The 17,670-nt window shown below is 43.9% G+C and overlaps 1 protein-coding gene across 4 annotated transcripts; it reads right to left on the bottom strand.

The window, feature by feature from the left end:
• Positions 1-975: 975 nt before the first annotated feature.
• Positions 976-9,165, bottom strand: LOC114891001 (zinc finger protein with KRAB and SCAN domains 7-like). Of its 4 annotated transcripts, none has more exons than XM_029215010.1 (3): positions 8,609-9,165; positions 8,083-8,212; positions 976-5,652 (listed from the first exon to the last, which is right to left on the bottom strand). In XM_029215010.1, exons 1-3 carry the CDS (start codon positions 8,825-8,827, stop codon positions 4,199-4,201), a joined length of 1,803 nt encoding a protein of 600 aa, XP_029070843.1. In that variant the 5' UTR covers positions 8,828-9,165; the 3' UTR covers positions 976-4,198. The 4 variants fall into 4 exon arrangements, with proteins under 4 accessions (XP_029070843.1, XP_029070852.1, XP_029070857.1 ...); XM_029215019.1 differs by having other exon boundaries at positions 976-5,649; XM_029215024.1 differs by having other exon boundaries at positions 8,083-8,209.
• Between the last annotated feature and the right edge of the window lie 8,505 nt (positions 9,166-17,670).

The following is a 17,670-nucleotide window of genomic DNA, read 5'->3' as shown; positions in this document are numbered from 1 at the left end:
TTGTGGCCTCTCCCGTTGTGGAGCACAGGCTCTGGACGCGCAGGCCCAGCGGCCATGGCCCACGGGTCCAGCCGCTCCGCAGCATGTGGGATCCTCCCGGACTGGGGCACGAACCCCGCGTCCCTTGCATTGGCAGGCGGACTCCCAAACACTGCGCCACCAGGAAAGTCCCCAGTACTGTATTTGAGAAGCACATAACCTGTCTGGTTTCACAGGTTCACAGCCGGAGAGGAACTCTGCCTCAGGATGAATCGTAGCTCAAATCTCACCCATATCTGATTTAGATGAGAATTTGTGGACTTCAGCCTTTCCACTAGGAGTGCTGACTTAAGACTTTGGGGCTGTTGGGATGGAATTAACTTATTTTGCAAATGAGAAGGACATGAATTTGGGGAAGCCGGACTCAGAATTTATGGACTAAATGTTTGTTTCCTTGAAATTCATATATTGAAGCCCTAATCCCCAGGGTGATGGTAGGTAGAGTTGGGCCTTTGGGAAGTAACTGGGGTTAGATTAGTTTATGTGGGTAGGGCATTCATGATGAAAGTAATGTCCTTATTAGAAGAGGAAGAGACAGAGAGCTGCTCTCTTTCTTTACAATGTGAGGCTATAGCAAGAAGGTGATGGCAGCCAAGACTCAAAGGATCCTTACCAGAACCTGACCATGTTGGCAACTTGATCTTGGACTTCCCAGCCTCCAGAACTGTAAGGAATAAATGTCTGTTGTTTAAGCCACCCACTCTATGGTATTTTGTTATAGCAACCCAAACTAAGACAGCTGCTAAAGATATGTCCCTCCCAATCCCCTTCCTCCCAAAAAGGGATCAGGCCCAGTTATTTTTATGCTTCAAAGAATAATCCCCTCATTATGCAAACTCTTCCAGGTAATAAGAGAATAAAATAAAACTTCCAAATTCATTTTGCAAAGCAAATAGGATCTACTTCTGTACTTAAAAGTTAAAATAAAATCACCACAAAAAAATGGATTTTATTCCAGGAACACAAGGAAATTTCATTTGGAAACTTGTCAGCAAAATCGATTCTGAAAAGAATGATAAAACGATAACATTACACCAATAGATTTTTAAAAGTCTGACAGAACTTAGCATCCATTCCTAATAAAAACTTAAGTATAATAATTTGCTATAGGGTATACTACATGCCAAGTATTGTTTCAAGTGCGTTACACTTACGAACTGATTTTATCCTCAAGGCCCTATGAGGTAGCTCCATTTTACATATGGAAGACAAAAGGAAGCAAAGCAACTTGCCCAGGATCACACACCTAAAGAAAGTGGTGGAGGCAGGATTTGAACCTAGGCTTCCAGGCACAAAATCTGTGCTCTTTATCACTATAACATATTGCTTCTTCTAAAAATAGGAATAGAAGAAAACTTCCCAAACAGAGTAGAATATTTATCACAAACAATGAGGGTGAACGCCATATAAAACTGTGAAATCCTAAAAAACCTTTCTCCTGAAAGTTAGGAACAAGACACTGAACGCCTGTTATTCACTATTCAACATTTTAAAAATGTTTGTGCTCATGCACGACGTAAGTGGCATACAGATTAGAATTAAGAGAACACCAATCGTTACTTATTGTATACCTAGAAAAGCTAGGAAATGAAACTGAAAAACTCTTCAAAGCAAAACTAATCTAGCAAGGTAATTGGATCCAAGTAAAAATTTTTTTAAATCATTAATTATTAAAACACTAGCAATAACCAGTAGAAATTGAGGTGTGGCTTTTAAACGTAGCCTCTTTTCCTCCAACCAAGAGCCTGAGTGCTTTTCTAGCAAGTAAGGATATTCACTGCTACTTAGCACCTAACCTGGACGGGTGGTGGTCAGCTAACAGGGTTATGAACAGTGCTGGACCCCTCCCTCCAGAGACTTAGTGTGGTACAGTATGAGCAGAACCAGAAGATAAAAAATTACAATACTCGACAGAGGGTTCTCTACTAAAGACGTAACCAGTCATGTTGAAATCAGAGTAGAGGGCTGGACCCGTGTGTTCATATGGGGTTAGGCTCTCCCCTGGAATCTGGGAGCTTCCAAAGTAAAATATTTTAAAAAAGAAAGTCCTATCGGTTTAAAAAAAATGAAAATAAACACCAAAAATATAGCTATAACAGAAATTGAAAATATTCACAAATGGCAAATTTCCAGTTCTGTCCTCGGTTCAGTAATTTTTTAGGCTCCTAATAAACACTCTAACATTTTCTGAGACGCCTCACCCAGAATCATATCTAATTCTTTTTTTTTTTTTTTTGCGGTACATGGGCCTCTCACTGTTGTGGCCTCTCCCGTTGCGGAGCACAGGCTCCGGACGCGCAGGCTCAGCGGCCAGGCTCACGGGCCCAGCCGCTCTACGGCATGTGGGATCTTCCTGGACCGGGGCACAAATCCGTGTCCCCTGCATTGGCAGGCGGACTCTCAACCACTGCACCACCGGGGAAGCCCCTAATTCTTACTTTCTTGAGACTCAACTCTCTTCCCCTTCTTCTCCACTGTCTCGGAGACATAAATCACAGCTCACAAAAATCTCTCTCCTCTAGGTTATGTGCCTGACATTGCCCCTCTAACCTCCTCCTCCTCTGCCACACTGCTGATCCTGTCATATTGCTAAGAGGAAGAGGGTAGCTACCAGGGGCAAAGATCCCCTAGCATTGAGGCCCTACTACAAGGATGGAAAGAAAAACTTGTGTCTGATACATGACTGTAGAAGAGGAAATCCCCTGAAGAGATTTTCTTATGCCTTTGAGGTATGAAAGTTGGCCCAGAAGATAATCACAATAATTAAGCGTACACCTCTCACCTAAAAATCAGATGACAGTTGCAGGCATCTAGAACTAGTTGGTAAGGAAATCAGAATGGTGTGACTCTATTATCTTGTCACAAACTTCATTACTGTTCATTCCAATCATCCAAGAATGCTAGGAACTGAAATTGCCATGGAAGTTGAGTCTTCTTTGCAGTAAACTTTGATGCTGTTCTTGTACTTAGACAGCAGGGTGGAGAAAGCTAGTACAGAACCGGAGTCTGTGTTCATGGCAAAGTACATTATCACTGGAACATGACAGCTGCCTCCAATACCTAGATACATACATATACACACACACCTGCACACACTCAAACACAAATCCATTAACTCTCTGAGGCTGAGGTAACAGTAGTAAGACTCTAAAGGACACAAGGAGAAGATATGAATGAGGCCTTTGTATTTGATATCCTATGATACCCATCTTTAGAAATTTTAGGTCTGGTGGTGAAAGGGGAGTTCATGCCCACTTTAAGCATGGTTCAGTTGGAGAGGCGAGTTTTTAAAAGCTATTTAACAACTAGAATATGCAAAGTATTATCTATATGCTAAAAGAAATAGATACTATACCCAACTTGAAAGCCTACATGAAGTTAGTATAAAAGGACACAAAGGGGCATTAGGTTGAGAATTGACAAGGCAATTATATAACAACTGCAAATTAGCCTCTTACAGCACAGGTTAATTCAAAACACTGAGGTCAATCAACAGGTTAGGAGGAAAAAAGGAGCATTTTAAGAAGAAAGTCCTTCAGAGATGACCTAGATCTTAAAGGTTCAAGGGACACAGATTGGTCAACAGGAAGAAAATCTTTTCTAGGTAGAGAACACAAGTGATGAGAGTCTAGATTAAAGTAGTTTTAAAAGGGCCACATTCAAGAGGTAGAAAGTATGACTCAGAGTCTTGGAGAATGACTTTATATAAATGATAAAATGGAGGAGGTGGAATAGAATAAGGAAATATCTCTTTCCTTAAGAATATAATTGTGGGACAAATAATTAAGAAACAAGATAGATTTTAATTTTTTTAAAAAGTGAAAGAAGGGAATTCACTGGTGGTCCACTGGTTAGGACTCCTTGCTTTCACTGCTGAGGGTGTGGGTTTGATCCCTGGTCGGGAAAGCTCCCCCGCAAGCCGCATGGCGTGGCCAAAAAAAAAAGGTGAATAAAAGGAAACCTACAAGCACATGAAATGTGTAGTCCTTAGTAGGGAAGGATGGTACTGTTACTCCCACTCTCCCACCTTCCTGACCACCAGAGAGCATTTAGGGAATGATCCACTTTGATTAGTGGTTCCAAGAGGAGACCAGGGTGAGCATACTTCTTCTATAGAAACCTCAACTCAGAGTTCCTTGCTGTCTTAGAGAATCACATCTTAAAAAACAGACCGAGCCAGACCTGACTGCTTTTCTCCAGTGTGAGTTCGCTGGTGGTGATTGAAAGTAGAACGTTGACTGAAGGCTTTCCCACATTCAATACATTCATAGGGTTTCTCTCCAGTATGAACTCTTTGGTGCACAGTGAGTTGTGAGCTGTCACGAAAAGCTTTCTCACAATCTTTGCATTTATATGGTTTCTCCCCAGTATGGGTTCTCTGATGTACCATAAGGCTAGAATTATGACTGAAGACCTTCCCACATTCATTACACTCATAAGGTTTCTCACCAGTGTGAATTCTCTGATGAATAATGAGGTATGAGTTTTGATTGAAGGATTTTCCACACTCATTGCATTTATAGGGCTTTTCACCCGTGTGAAGTCTCTGATGTCGAATGAGACATTTACTCAGACTGAATGCCTTACCACACTCATTACATTCAAAGGGTTTTTCTCCAGTATGAATTCGCTCATGGTCAGCAAGTTGAGAGATCTGATTAAAGGCTTTCCTACACTCACTGCATTTGAATGGTTTTTCCCCAGTGTGGAGGCTCTGATGTCGAATAAGACATTTACTTCGACTGAAGGCCTTGCCACATTCATTACACTCATAAGGCTTCTCCCCAGTGTGGATTCTCTGATGGTCAATAAGATTTCTGTTGGAACAGAAAGCTTTCCCACACTCATTACACTTGTAAGGTTTCTCTCCACTGTGAAGTACCTGATGGTGGACAAGGCTTTTACTCCGAATGAAGGCCTCCCCACACTCATTGCATTCATAGGGTTTCTCCCCAGTATGGGTTCTCTGGTGGTCAATGAGTTGAGAACTCTGAGTGAAAGCTTTTGCACATTCATTACATTTATATGATTTCTCCCCATTATGGAGTCTCTGTTGTTGAATGAGATGGGAGCTATGGCAATAGGTCTTTCCACAATCACTGCATTCATAGGGCTTTTCCCCTGTGTGGATTCTGAGATGGACTATGAGCTGAGAGGTCTGCCTGAAGGTCTTGCCACACTCATTGCACTCATAGGGTTTCTCTCCAGTGTGGATTCTCTGATGCCCAATGAGGTGAGAACTCCGATTAAAAGCTTTGCCACATTCATCACAGTGATAGAATTTCTGTCCCTTCAGAATTTCCTGATGTTCTGCAGGACTTGAGGACAGATCTGGATGTTCCTCAAGTTCCTTATATACATCACATTCATCTTTTGTGCATTCATTTTTATCCTCCTGTGTTATTTCCAAGAAATCACTCTTCAGTCTGCTCCCCTGTTCGCCTGAGGGTTGAACTTCTAGCTTCTCTAAAGCCTCTTCACAGGCATCTCCAGCTTCTGGTCCTCCAGGAATCACTCCATAGAGTACTCCTGAGGTCCTATCAGATGACTCTGTTTCTTCAGAAATTTCCTGCTGTGGAGGCAACTCTGAACTCTCCATCCTGTTCTCACCTGCTGCCAAAAGAAAGAAGAAAACAACTGTTACTCACTCTTACCCTACTGAGGAAATGAACTATCAGGAGCCTATGTACCTAAAAGAAAATTCGTATTATGGGTAAGGAATGAGGAGACACATTGAGAACAGGAGAGAAAATGAGAAAACAGCTCAAATTTCTCTTCATGGACAGAAAAACAATGAGGGGAAGCTGGTCAGTGGAGGAAGGCAGAAGAAGAGCTATCAGGACAGAGGGATGCTGAGCCAGCACAGCCAGGTGAACAGGCCAGTTGAAAGGCAAGAGACCAGACTGTAAAGCATGGTGTGATCTTCCAGAAGTCACTTAGATGCGACATCTCCTTAGTAAAATGATGAACTCTAAGGTCCTTTCCAACCATGACATTGTATGGCTCCACACTTCTCAGCAAAGATGTTGGGGAGAGAAAGTGGTGGCAAATACCTCAAATCAAATATGAGAAACAATGTGGGCAAACCTGAGAGTAGAAGGGAAATTTATATTATGAGGATATGATTAGGGAAAAGTGCATATAAAGGAGTGATTCTGGTGTAACAGGACAGTGACAAGATTTGGAGAATCCATGGGTAGAGAAATACTGGGGAAAAGTATTGAAGGGGAAAGCAAAGCTATAAAATTGGGCACCCCCTAGTCCCTGGAGCACTGACTGGTAAGTACAATACTGCACTCCTATAAAAACTAGGAATGGGGCTTCCCTGGTGGCGCAGTGGTTAAGAATCCACCTGACAATGCAGGGGACACGGGTTCGAGCCCTGGTCCGGGAAGATCCCACATGCCATGGAGCAGCTAAGCCCGTGCACCACAACTACTGAAGCCCACGTGCCACAACTACTGAAGCCTGTGCACCTAGATCCCGTGCTCTGTAACAAGAGAAGTCATCACAATGAGAAGCCCGTGCACCACAACAAAGAGTAGCCCCCACAAGCCGCAACTAGAGAAAGCCCGCTCGCAGCAACTAAGACCCAACACCGACTAAAATAAATAAATAAATAAGTAAATAAATAAAACTAATGGGGACTTTCCTGGCAGTCCAGTGCTTAAGACTTCGCCTTCCAATGCAGGGGGTGCGTGCTTGATCCCTGGTTGGGGAGCTAAGATCCCACATGCCTCCAGGACAAAAAACCAAATCATAAAACAGAAGCAATACTGTAATAAATTCAATAAAGACTTCAAAAATAGTCCACATCAAAAAAAAAAACCCCAAAAAACTAAGAATGGCATCAATAACTTGAAATATAAATCAAACATGTTTTTGGTATCTTGATAATCAGGAATCATAAGGAAAGTGAGCAGTTGAATATTTGCTTTTAAATTCTAGGATTTTTCAGTACAAAAACTGGGAGAATGCAGAGCAATTATGGTTATAGCTTAACCTAAAAATGTTGGTTCCTTTCAATGACATCTACATCAGGGCTATAAACCTTCATGCTAATTTAGTGTGTGCAAGTTGTAGATGTCTGAATCTCTCACTTCTAAGCCCACCCTCTCCAGAGTAGGCTACTGTCCTAGACCGGTCAAGCCCAGAACCTGCCCTGACAACAGCTCCTTCCATGAAGCAGCCCTGCCCCAGTCTTTCTGAAGGAGAAGCTGAGGCAACCATGCTTTGTGTCAAACAACCCAGCTCATCCCATGATGGACAACAGGTGACTGGAACAGGGCCAAGCACTAGACCCAAGTGTGGCTTATATGTAGATTAATCATCCACCTCTGTGCAGCAAGGACCAAAGTTCTGCTCAAACAAAGATGTTATTTAATGGCTGAACCACCCTTGGAGCTCCTCTCTACATAAATTCTGAACTGAAGGTAGGACAAGATGAAGGAAATTACAAGTAGAAGCCCAAGCTGAAATGATGCATGGAGAGAAGGCAAGCCATCGGGAGCCAAAGCAAGCAGAACGTGTGAGGAAACAGAAAGTATGACTAAAAAGGAGCTCTGACAAAAGATTCAGAGTGAAGAGAATGGGTATCAGAGGGAGGAGAAAACAGATACACAGAGCACAGCTGTCTTACGACACTGGTGTAAAAATCCTTTCACTTTTGCTGCTGTGGCTCCCAGGCTCCCAAGTCCCTACAAGGCTTTGTTTCCCGAAGTCTGGTCTAGCTGGTCAGTTTGTTCTAGGTTTCCATTCCTTTAGCCTTATTGTAAGTAACTTAGCTCATTGCTTACAACTGAGTGGCTTTCTATTCCTTCCAACAACAAACTCTAACTAAACCAGCCCAGTTCAATTAATAAGAAAGTAAAAAGAATGTTAATAACTGTTAAAGTGGATGATGATGTAGAGGGGTTCATTATACTATTCTCTCCACTTTGTCTCTTTATATTTTCATAATAAAAAGTTAAAAAAAGAAAAAGAATATAGCAAAGAATATGTAAAGAAGGCTGACTCTAAGTTACTGGGTAACAGAGTCATTACCCAATGAAGCCAGGCTGCAGCAATTTTCTGGCACGATGTTCCGGTACAGGGCTGCTTTCTGGCTGAGTGCTGTACCTTTCCACTTCTTCTGAGTATAGTCCACAGACAGGAACTCGAACTCTGCAGCCTCCTGGAATGACAAGCTTCTACTGCTCAGGGACATTCCCAGCCTGGAAAGCAGTCATTAGGGGCACCAAGAGGACAGGGTCGGGGAATCTGGTGGTAAAATGGGCGGGGGGTGGGGGGGAGGGAATCTGGGAAAGACAGATTAAAAGGGGGAATTCCCTGGTGGTCCAGTGGTTAAGACTCAGTGCTTTCACTGTCATGGGCCCGGGTTCAATCCCTGGTTGGGGAACTATTATAAGATCCCACAAGCCGTGGGGTGCAGCCAAAAAAAAAAAAAGGACAAATCTAGGACAGGACCAGCTCCAGGGGAAGCCACAGGAGCAGACTCAGAATGGGCCAGAGGCCCGGAGATGAGCTCTAGCTATTCCTGGGCCACAGACTTGGAACTCAGGAAGCTCACCTGGGGCCTGACCATCCGGAGCACAGTTGCCGCTGCTTGGTCTCCTACGTTCCCCACTTGGGGAAGGGCAGGCACTGGGGAAGCATGCTGAGCTGAGGGAGGAAAGAAAGCTCTGAGTGGGACCAGCCCTGCTCTTGGCTCCAATGAGATCTGTATCCCAGCAAGTGGATTCAGGAGAACCCACACACACGGACCCTCATCCCTGTTCCATAAAGGCATTATCCTTTGTGAGCTGTGAACTTTTCCTGGAGGCAAGAAGGTCCCTGTTCAAACCGAACTGGCGGTTCCTTCCAGCCCTCTCTCTCCCACTCTCGGAAGGAAGCTACACTTCTGACCACCTTCTCTCCCATGGCTTCCCCAGCAGCAGCCTGCCTGGCCTCCCCCTCACCTCTCTGCCCCTCATTCCCTGGCTTCTCTTTCTTCACCTGCCCTCTCATCACGGACACTGTAGGCGTTCAGGTCTCAGAGGTTCTCCTTTCCGTCTCTCAGAAGTCTCATTTTCTAATGCTGCTCTCACAGTTCCTTGTTCTCTCCTCCACATCTAACACAAGCTCTGATTGCCTACTGAACATTTCACCTGGTGTTCCACAGTAGCATAAACTCAGTGTCAAAAACGCACCTTCTTACTATCTTCATTTCCTATCTTCCCACGTTTTGTTAATGATTCCAGACATTAGTCAAAACCTTTAATTTACACTCTTTTATTTAAACCCACATCTAACAGATATTCCCCAAATTGATATTCAGATTCAACACAATCCCTTTCAAAAACCCAGTTGGTTCCTTTGCAGAAATTGACAAGCTGATAATAAAATTCACTGAAAATTCAAGAGTTCCAGTACAAGGCAAAAGAAACTTGAAGAATAAAAATAAGCTGAGGGAATTCCCTGGCGGTCCAGTGGTTAGGACTTGGCACTTTCACTGCCATGGCCTGGGTTCAATCCCTGGTCAGAGAAATAAGATCCCACAAGCTGCACAGCACAGCCCCCCCCCCCAAAAAAAAGTTGAAGGATTCACACTTCACAATTTCAAAACATTTGACAAAGCAGCACTCATCAAGACAGTGTGATACTGGCATAAGGATAGACATATATCAGTGAAATAGATTAAGACTCCATAAGTAAACCGATACATCTACAGTCAACATATTTTTGACAGAAGTCCCAAGACCACTTAAAGGCGAAAGAAACTTTTCAACAAATGGTGCTGGGACAACTGGATGTACTCATACAAAAGAATGAAGTTAGACCCGTACCTCAGACTATATATGAAAATTATATGGACAGCAGGCCTTGGCACCTGTTGCAAACTGGCCCCACTGCTCTGTGTACCAAATCACAGATGATGGCTAGCTTTCCCTGAGGGCATGGAACCCTCTGTCTCCCACCATGATTAAGCAAATTTTTAAAAAAATCACTACCTTCATCCACGATTAAGACAGAGGCCATCATCTCCTATATTTGCTACAAACCAATACCTAGGCAATGTCTCCTGGACTCAGTGAGCACTGCTAGGACTGACAAAATAGAGACAACCGTAAACTGAGATGGGAAGAAGGCTCACACCAGAAAGCCTGTCATCACTCGGATAAAAGAAACTGCAGTGCTGCTACAAGGGGATGGAGAATCAATTGAAGAACTACTTTGGAAGCTGCTGAAGTTCTGGCAGAGAAATGAAACTTTGCTGTGAAAGAAGGGGGTCGGGTAAGGAAAATAAATACACAGAGAAAACAAAAGCAAAGGAAAACTGAGAAGTGATAAGGTACATAACTGAAGGCCTATAAAAAGAGACTTGAAGACACAACAACAAGAGGAGGCTAAAGAAGAAAGGTGCCTCCGGAGCGGCAGGGGCAGGATCCAGCCTTGCTGAGCCGCAGCAGCACCAACGGGAGCTGCTCAGGAGGGAGCTGAGAGTCAGAGAAAGAGGGGAGAGACTTTCCCAGCCAAACTTGCAGAAAGACTGGGGAAGAGAAAGACACTCAGGTGCAGAGAAATCCGGGAGTGAGACGCAACAGAATGAACTGGAGACCAGAGAGAAATATTTTGAAGCAACGCACCCAGCGGGAAAAGTAAATGGCACTGACCTATCTCAGGAAATTGAGACCCACAGGGAAATCAGCACCAAACATAAGCCTCCAAGCTGACCTGTTCTGAAGCAGCTGCTGCAGAAATGTCCGAAGAGGTCAGTGAAGTATTTGTAAAGAGGTGATGAGAAGATGGACCAACAGAAAAATGAGGGCAACTGCCTGTGAATATGGCAAAAGATTCCAGCCCTCTGAGCCCAGCCCCTGCAACCATGAACATGGATAAAAGTTAGTGACTTCCTGGGACTTCCCCGGTGGTCCAGTGTTAAAGAATCCGCCTTCCAATGCAGGGGACGATGGTTCAATCCCTGGTCAAGGAACTAAGATCTCACATGCCGCAGGGCAACTAAGTCCACACGCCACAACTAGAGAGCCCACGCGCCATGGAGCCCGAGCGCCACAACTAGAGAGAAGCCCGTGCACCACAATTCCTACATGCTGAGACAAAGATCCCACATGTCGCAACTAAGACCCGACACAGCCAAAAAAAATTAAAAAAAAAAAAAAAAAAAGAAAACCATTCCTTTAAAAGAAAAAAAAAGTTAACAACCTCCTGGGCCTTTCGAAGTCTGAATGAAAGCCCCATAGCATAGTAAAGAGATGGGGCCAGTGAGCTGAAACTGCCCAATTAAATTCAGGTATCCTAATGCCTCAGGGTTCCTTCCAGGTCCCAACTAGCTTCTGAGGACAGAAGAAAAGCTTCATTCATCAACTTGTTAAGATTATACCACAAATGGGAGCTCCCAGGCCTGGGGAGCAACCTGAGATGGAGCAGGCCTCTTCTCCCCCAGAGCTTCATCCCTCTGCCCAGTTTCATTCCCAAATGAAAATGGCTTTCAAAAGAACAGGGGAGGACTTCCCTGGTGGCATAGTAGTTAAGAATCCGCCTGCCAATGCAGGAGACACAGGTTCGAGCCCTGGTCTGGGAAGATCCCACATGCCGCGGAGCAACTAGGCCTGTGCGCCACAACTACTGAGCCTGTGCTCTAGAGCCTGCGAGCCACAACTACTGAGCCCACGCGCCTAGAGCCCGTGCTCCACAACAAGAGACGCCAGTGAGATGAGAGGCCCGCCCACTGCAACGAAGAGTAGCCCCCGCTCACCGCAACTAGAGAAAGCCTGCGCGAAGCAACGAAGACTCAACGCAGCCAAAAGTAAATAAATGTATTAAAAAAAAAAAAGAACATGGGAAATCCCAAGCAAGCATATGGGCATTTTTCAGGGACATTTTCTTCTTTCTGTCATTTTGCTCTATCATCTTATATGCAATGTAATTTTTTTTGCATTTTATATATTTAATAGTGATACACACACGATATATATATACAAGATATCTATATGTATCTATCTATATCTATATATTATTTATTAAATGTGATAGTCTCAAGGGAATGCAAAAAGGAAATAACTTACTTTTCTCCACTGATGACCAAACAGACTTTCTGGGATATTCCTTGTCCCTGAATTAATCTTGATCTCAGATCTCTTGGCAATTCCACCCATTTTTTAAGATAATAAAAAACCGGGACTTCCCTGACGGGCCAGTAGCTAAGACTCTGCACTCCCAGCGCAAGGGGCCCAAGTTCGATCCCTGGTCAGGGAACTAGATCCTGCATGCCGCAACTAAAGATCCTGCATTCTGCGACTAAAAAGGTGCGGCAACAAAGATCCTGTGTGCTGCAACTAAGACCTGAGGCAATCAAATAAATAAATATTTCTTTAAAAAGATAATAAAAAACCCAGTCTAACTTAATACCAAAACTTCAATCTCTCAACCAATTCAAATCTTCTCCCTTACCCCTAGCTCAGGCTGGATTCTTGCTTCTGCAAAGCGGCAGTGAGGAAGATGAGAAGGGACGGGGTGAGTAGTGATGCAGTGTCATCTATTCTTTCACTGTTTTTCTATCTTGTTCTGCTTGCCTTCCTCACTTTCTTGCTGATTCTTCCAGTGTCAGAGCAGGGAAAAGAAATGAGAGGCAACCAGGCAAAATCTGATGCTGTCTGGAGTTCTTTCTTGGCTCTTATATGCTGTCTGTTATGGCAGACATCCAACTGCTGCTAGCTCCTCTTGAGAATGCATTTGTAGATTCTTCGTTGGCACCCCTACCCCAGGCACCTTGATGAAGTGGCCTTTTATAGTCCACCTTTTCCTAATTTGAGTGATGCACTTTTCTTTTGTTTTGTTTTGTTTTTGCGGTACGCGGGCCTCTCACTGTTGTGGCCTCTCCCGCTGCAGAGCACAGGCTCCGGACGCGCAGGCTCAGCGGCCATGGCTCACGGGCCCAGCCACTCCGCAGCATGTGGGATCTTCCCGGACCGGGGCACGAACCCGCGTCCCCTGCATCGGCAGGCAGACGCTCAACCACTGAGCCACCAGGGAAGCCCGCGTGATGCACTTTTGGTTTATCCTTTAAAATTTTTCTCTTACCTCCTTTTCAAAGGATTTATATTTGGGGTCGTTTCCTTCTGCCAGGTACCCTGAAAGGGGATTCTTTTAAGGCAGCTTCAGCCTACTTACATCTATGGCATCATTTGACTTATGGAAAACTTACCCTCTTGCCCCACATCTGTGGAAGTGTACTTTACTCCCATCACAATCTTCTCTTCTTATGCTGATGTCAGGGGAATTCTAGCAGCCTCTGATTTTATGGCGTATTCCCCAAACTCTTGTAGGACTATATCATATTCTCAGAATTCTTTTGTAATAGAAGTGGATGTGGTGCTGGCTGGGCTGATGAGTTAGTTTCCTTAGGTCAACAAGCATCCAGTCAGAAAATAACATGGCAGAATCTTCTTATGCAAGCCTCCTTTAATCTTCTCAAAGGACTTTATTACTGCCTTCCTCACTCCCTACTCTTGCACTTGGATTGGCACCTGGGAAGATAGCATCCCCTGCTATATGAGGAAGAGGAAATGCTGGCTCACTGTCAGGCCAACCAACACTTTTCATATAAATAAATATTCACACATAGGCTCAAGTTGGGGGGTGACTAAGATTCACAGGCCCAATTTTGTTCACCTTTTAATAAGTCACGTGAAAATGTTTCTGGGGCCTCTCTCTAAAAATGGTTAGAATGGTTTTGACACTTATCATTCATCATTTCTGTTTAGGGTTTCAGCCCACTCCGAGTACAGGACCAATCCCATTTAACATCTTCTTACACAAAAACTTGTACATGATAATATGAATATGGAACAAAGTAACAGCCAGATCCTTTAGTGATTTTCAGGATGGAGGATGGAGAGGTGAGAGAAAAGGAAAAAAGAGAAAAGTGCATATACAATAAGGACAGTATTTTAGAACAATCTCTAAATACACATTTGACTGTGTCGTTATACAGATGTGGAGAGATGAAAGAAAGGAATGGCAGCAGCAAAATGTTTATGTGGTTATCTCAGGATGGTGTGACTTCAGATGATTTATATTTGCTTCTTTATACTGTTCTTTAATGATAGTATTTCAAATACATTTTTATATGATCTGGTAAAAACTACAGAGCTGAATTTGTAAAAAAAAATACAAGCTTTGGAAAGCTTAAAGAAAATGAAACATATCTTACTTTCAGAACTTTTCAGAGCCTGGTAATATATTAATTGGGAATCTCCAAGAGTATCTGCCAATAGAATGGCACTATAGTATTCCCCATTTTTCAGTATGACACATCTTTAAGAAATGCTATGTCAACAGATGTGTCAAAGAAGGATTATTTTTAAATTATATCTAAGTCATTGGTGTTCTATGAATTTCTGAATTTCTGTTTTCTTTCTTACATACATTTTAGGTTACATACCTTTTAGGTAATATATTCAGAAATTTCAATGATGTGCTTATTGTTCCCTTTTTCCCCAATTACAGCGTAAACTTCATAAGATTAGGATTCTGAGCTGTCATATTTATTACAGTAGGTCCCCATTACCTGACACACAATAGGTAATCAATAAATATTTGCTCACACAAGAGGGAGGGGATGTGGGGACACATGTATACATATAGCTGATTCACCCTGTTACACAGCAGAAAGCAACACAACATCGCAAAGCAATATGCAATGTAATTTTGATTTCCTTTTAAAATCCCCATTAAGTAATCTCTTGTTCTCATCTTTTTCCTGCCAGTGAGAGGGTACATAAGGTTTATTTTATACACTAATAATAAACAAACAAGTTTCTAAGACAATTGCCACTAAAGAAAGATTGCTTCTAGTACACATTTAAAATGTTAAAATAACATTTACACCAATTTACCAATTAAGAAATGAACTCAACCTAGTGCCCAAAATTTGGTTTCTCAATACCATTCTACAATAAACGAAACCAGGAATCCTTGCAGAAATGGTTGATTCCAGGGCTGGGGGAGGTGAAAATACAAGATGAATAGCTTGTGGTGCCTGAAAATCAGAGAAAGACACAAAAAAGGAAAGGAGCATGTAAGGGGAAACAGGAGCCAACTTGAAAGCGTTCCCAATGGCCAAAGTTAGAATAATTTAGTGACTGCCCTAGTGGCGCAGTGGATAAGACTCTGCGCTCCCAATGCAGGGGGCTGGGGTTCGATCCCTGGTCAGGGAACTAGATCCCACATGCATGCCACAACTAAGAGTTCACATGCCACAACTAAGGAGCTGGCGAGTTGCAACTAAGGAGCCCGCCTGCCACAACTAAGGAGCCCACGAGCCGCAACTAAGACCCCACACAACCAAAAACAAAGAGAGTAGTATACCAGTAAGAAGACATATCGATATCCTCAATCTAAGCAGAACATCTGACAAAACCAAATCGAGAGGGTCACTCTAAAATCACAAATACAAAATACTTCAAAATCATGAAAAACAAGTAAAACTGAGGAACTGTCACAGGCTGAAGGAGACTAGAAGACGTGACAACTAAATGGAATGAGGGATTGTAGACTGGATCCTGGAACAGAAAAAGAACATTAGCGAGACAGTGATGAACTCTGGATAAATCAGCAGTTTAATTAATAGTATTGGACCCCTGCAAATTTCTTAAGTTTGATGACTGTACTGTAGTTATGCAAGACATTACCTTTAGGTAAACCAGGTAAAGATATAAGGGAATTCTGTAAAGTTCTGACACCCTCTGTGTGTCTGCAATTATTCAAAACAAAAAGGGTTTGTGTGTGTGTGTGTGTGTGTGGTACGCGGGCCTCTCACTGTTGTGGCCTCTCCCGTTGCGGAGCACAGGCTCCGGACGCGCAGGCTCGGTGGCCATGGCTCATGGGCCCAGCCGCTCCGCGGCATGTGGGATTTTCCCGGACCGGGGCACGAACCCGTGTCCCCTGCATCGGCAGGCGGACTCTCAACCACTGCGCCACACTTTTAAGAAGGTGAACATTCTCTGATTTCTTAGGCCAATGTAAGTGAGAAGACAGTAGAGTGGTTTTAGGTTACAGTTTTACCTTGTGTTTAAAAACTGTATTTTATATAGTACTCTTTCATTCTGAAAACAATCAACCTAATACACATCACTTGTTGAGCATTTACAGCTTCATGTAATGTGTACTACGGAAAACAAAATTTTTTTTTTAATTATACTTGCAAAAATATGTCTCAGTGGTGTCACACTGCTGGCCCCAAATTTAACCACTATATGAACAAATGCATTCCACAAGTTGAAGACGAAATAATTTTCAAAAAGCAATAATATGAATGTACATAATGCCACTGAATTATACACTTTTAAATGGCTTAAATGATCAATTTTTATGTATCGTGTGGTAAATGTTATGTGCATTTTATCACAATACTACTAAAAAAAGCTTTTTAAAAGCAACAGTATACAAATACGGAATCATGTTGTACACCTAAAACCACTATGTTGTTCTACGTGGATTACACCTCAATTTTTTTAATTAAAAATAAAATATATGGATTATATATCTTTAAAAACTAGTAAAATAATCCCACTTCTTAAAAATATATATTTGTACATGTATAAGAGTTTGCATAATCGTGCACAAATTTTAAAAGGTCAGGAAGCCTCCGAACGAAAACAACGGATTGCGGGTACTTTCACTTTTCTAACGCTCACCCGCGTCATCTAATTACATGTTATGAATACGCTTTGTTTGCATAATTGGGAGAAGTGATAAAACACAGAAGCCATTACTCCAGATTCCCGCCCCGGGCAGCGAAGCGCAGGCAGATACGCCCTCACCGCGGCGGTTGGGCTCCCAGGCCAGACCCCAGCCCGGGCGCAGCCTCCAGGCCGAGCCTCACCGGCCGCCCGCCGGGAACCCCGCGCCCCCAAGACAACCCCCGCCGCCCCGCTCCCCCCAACGCCGCCCCGCCGCCCTGCCGCCCCACTCACCGACTCCCGCGGCCGCGAGCTCCTAGGTGCCCTGACCACACGACCCAGGCCGCGCCAGTAGCCCCGCGCCCGGCTCTCCGCTGGCCCGTATCGCGCAAGCGCGTCACCGCCCCGGGCCTCTCGGCCTCTCTAGGAAGCTGGGAGGGCCGACGTCTCGGCTTCTCCCGGCACCAAGTGCCCTGCTGGACGACCTCTGAGCCCAACCCAGGAGGTGGTCCCCACACACCCCACCTAACCCACTGGACGCCTGCCTTCTCTTGGTACCCCAGAGCTCCATCCGTCTTATCCTGTTTTCCTACACCCCTCCCCATTTGTGTGCAGGGCTTCCCTCCAGGGCTCCCTCCCCCCAGGGAAGAACGGGATCAAAGCCAGGGGTCAAATCAGGGACCAGCAAGATCTAGATGACCAGGCTGGCCAGGAGGAGCTGTAAAGGGGGCCACTCATTACCCTCTGGGGCCCCGTTCAAGGAGGGGAACCAAATCCTAAGGAAGGCTCCGTTCAGGACAGTCCCTTCCCCCATCACCACCACAACCAGGGATACTTGCTCATTCCCAGTCCACAGGCACACAAAATTTTTCCTGACCACAGCTTTCAGCTGTTTTCTCCCGTTAACAAAATTCAACTGAGTAAATTTTAAAGCTCTTTTGGCTTTAAT

The sequence above is a fragment of the Monodon monoceros genome, unplaced genomic scaffold (assembly GCF_005190385.1).
Source record: "Monodon monoceros isolate NGI ecotype Baffin Bay Population unplaced genomic scaffold, NGI_Narwhal_1 Contig6893_ctg1, whole genome shotgun sequence".
Lineage (NCBI taxonomy): Eukaryota > Metazoa > Chordata > Mammalia > Artiodactyla > Monodontidae > Monodon > Monodon monoceros.
This window is presented reverse-complemented; position numbering and strand designations above follow the sequence as displayed.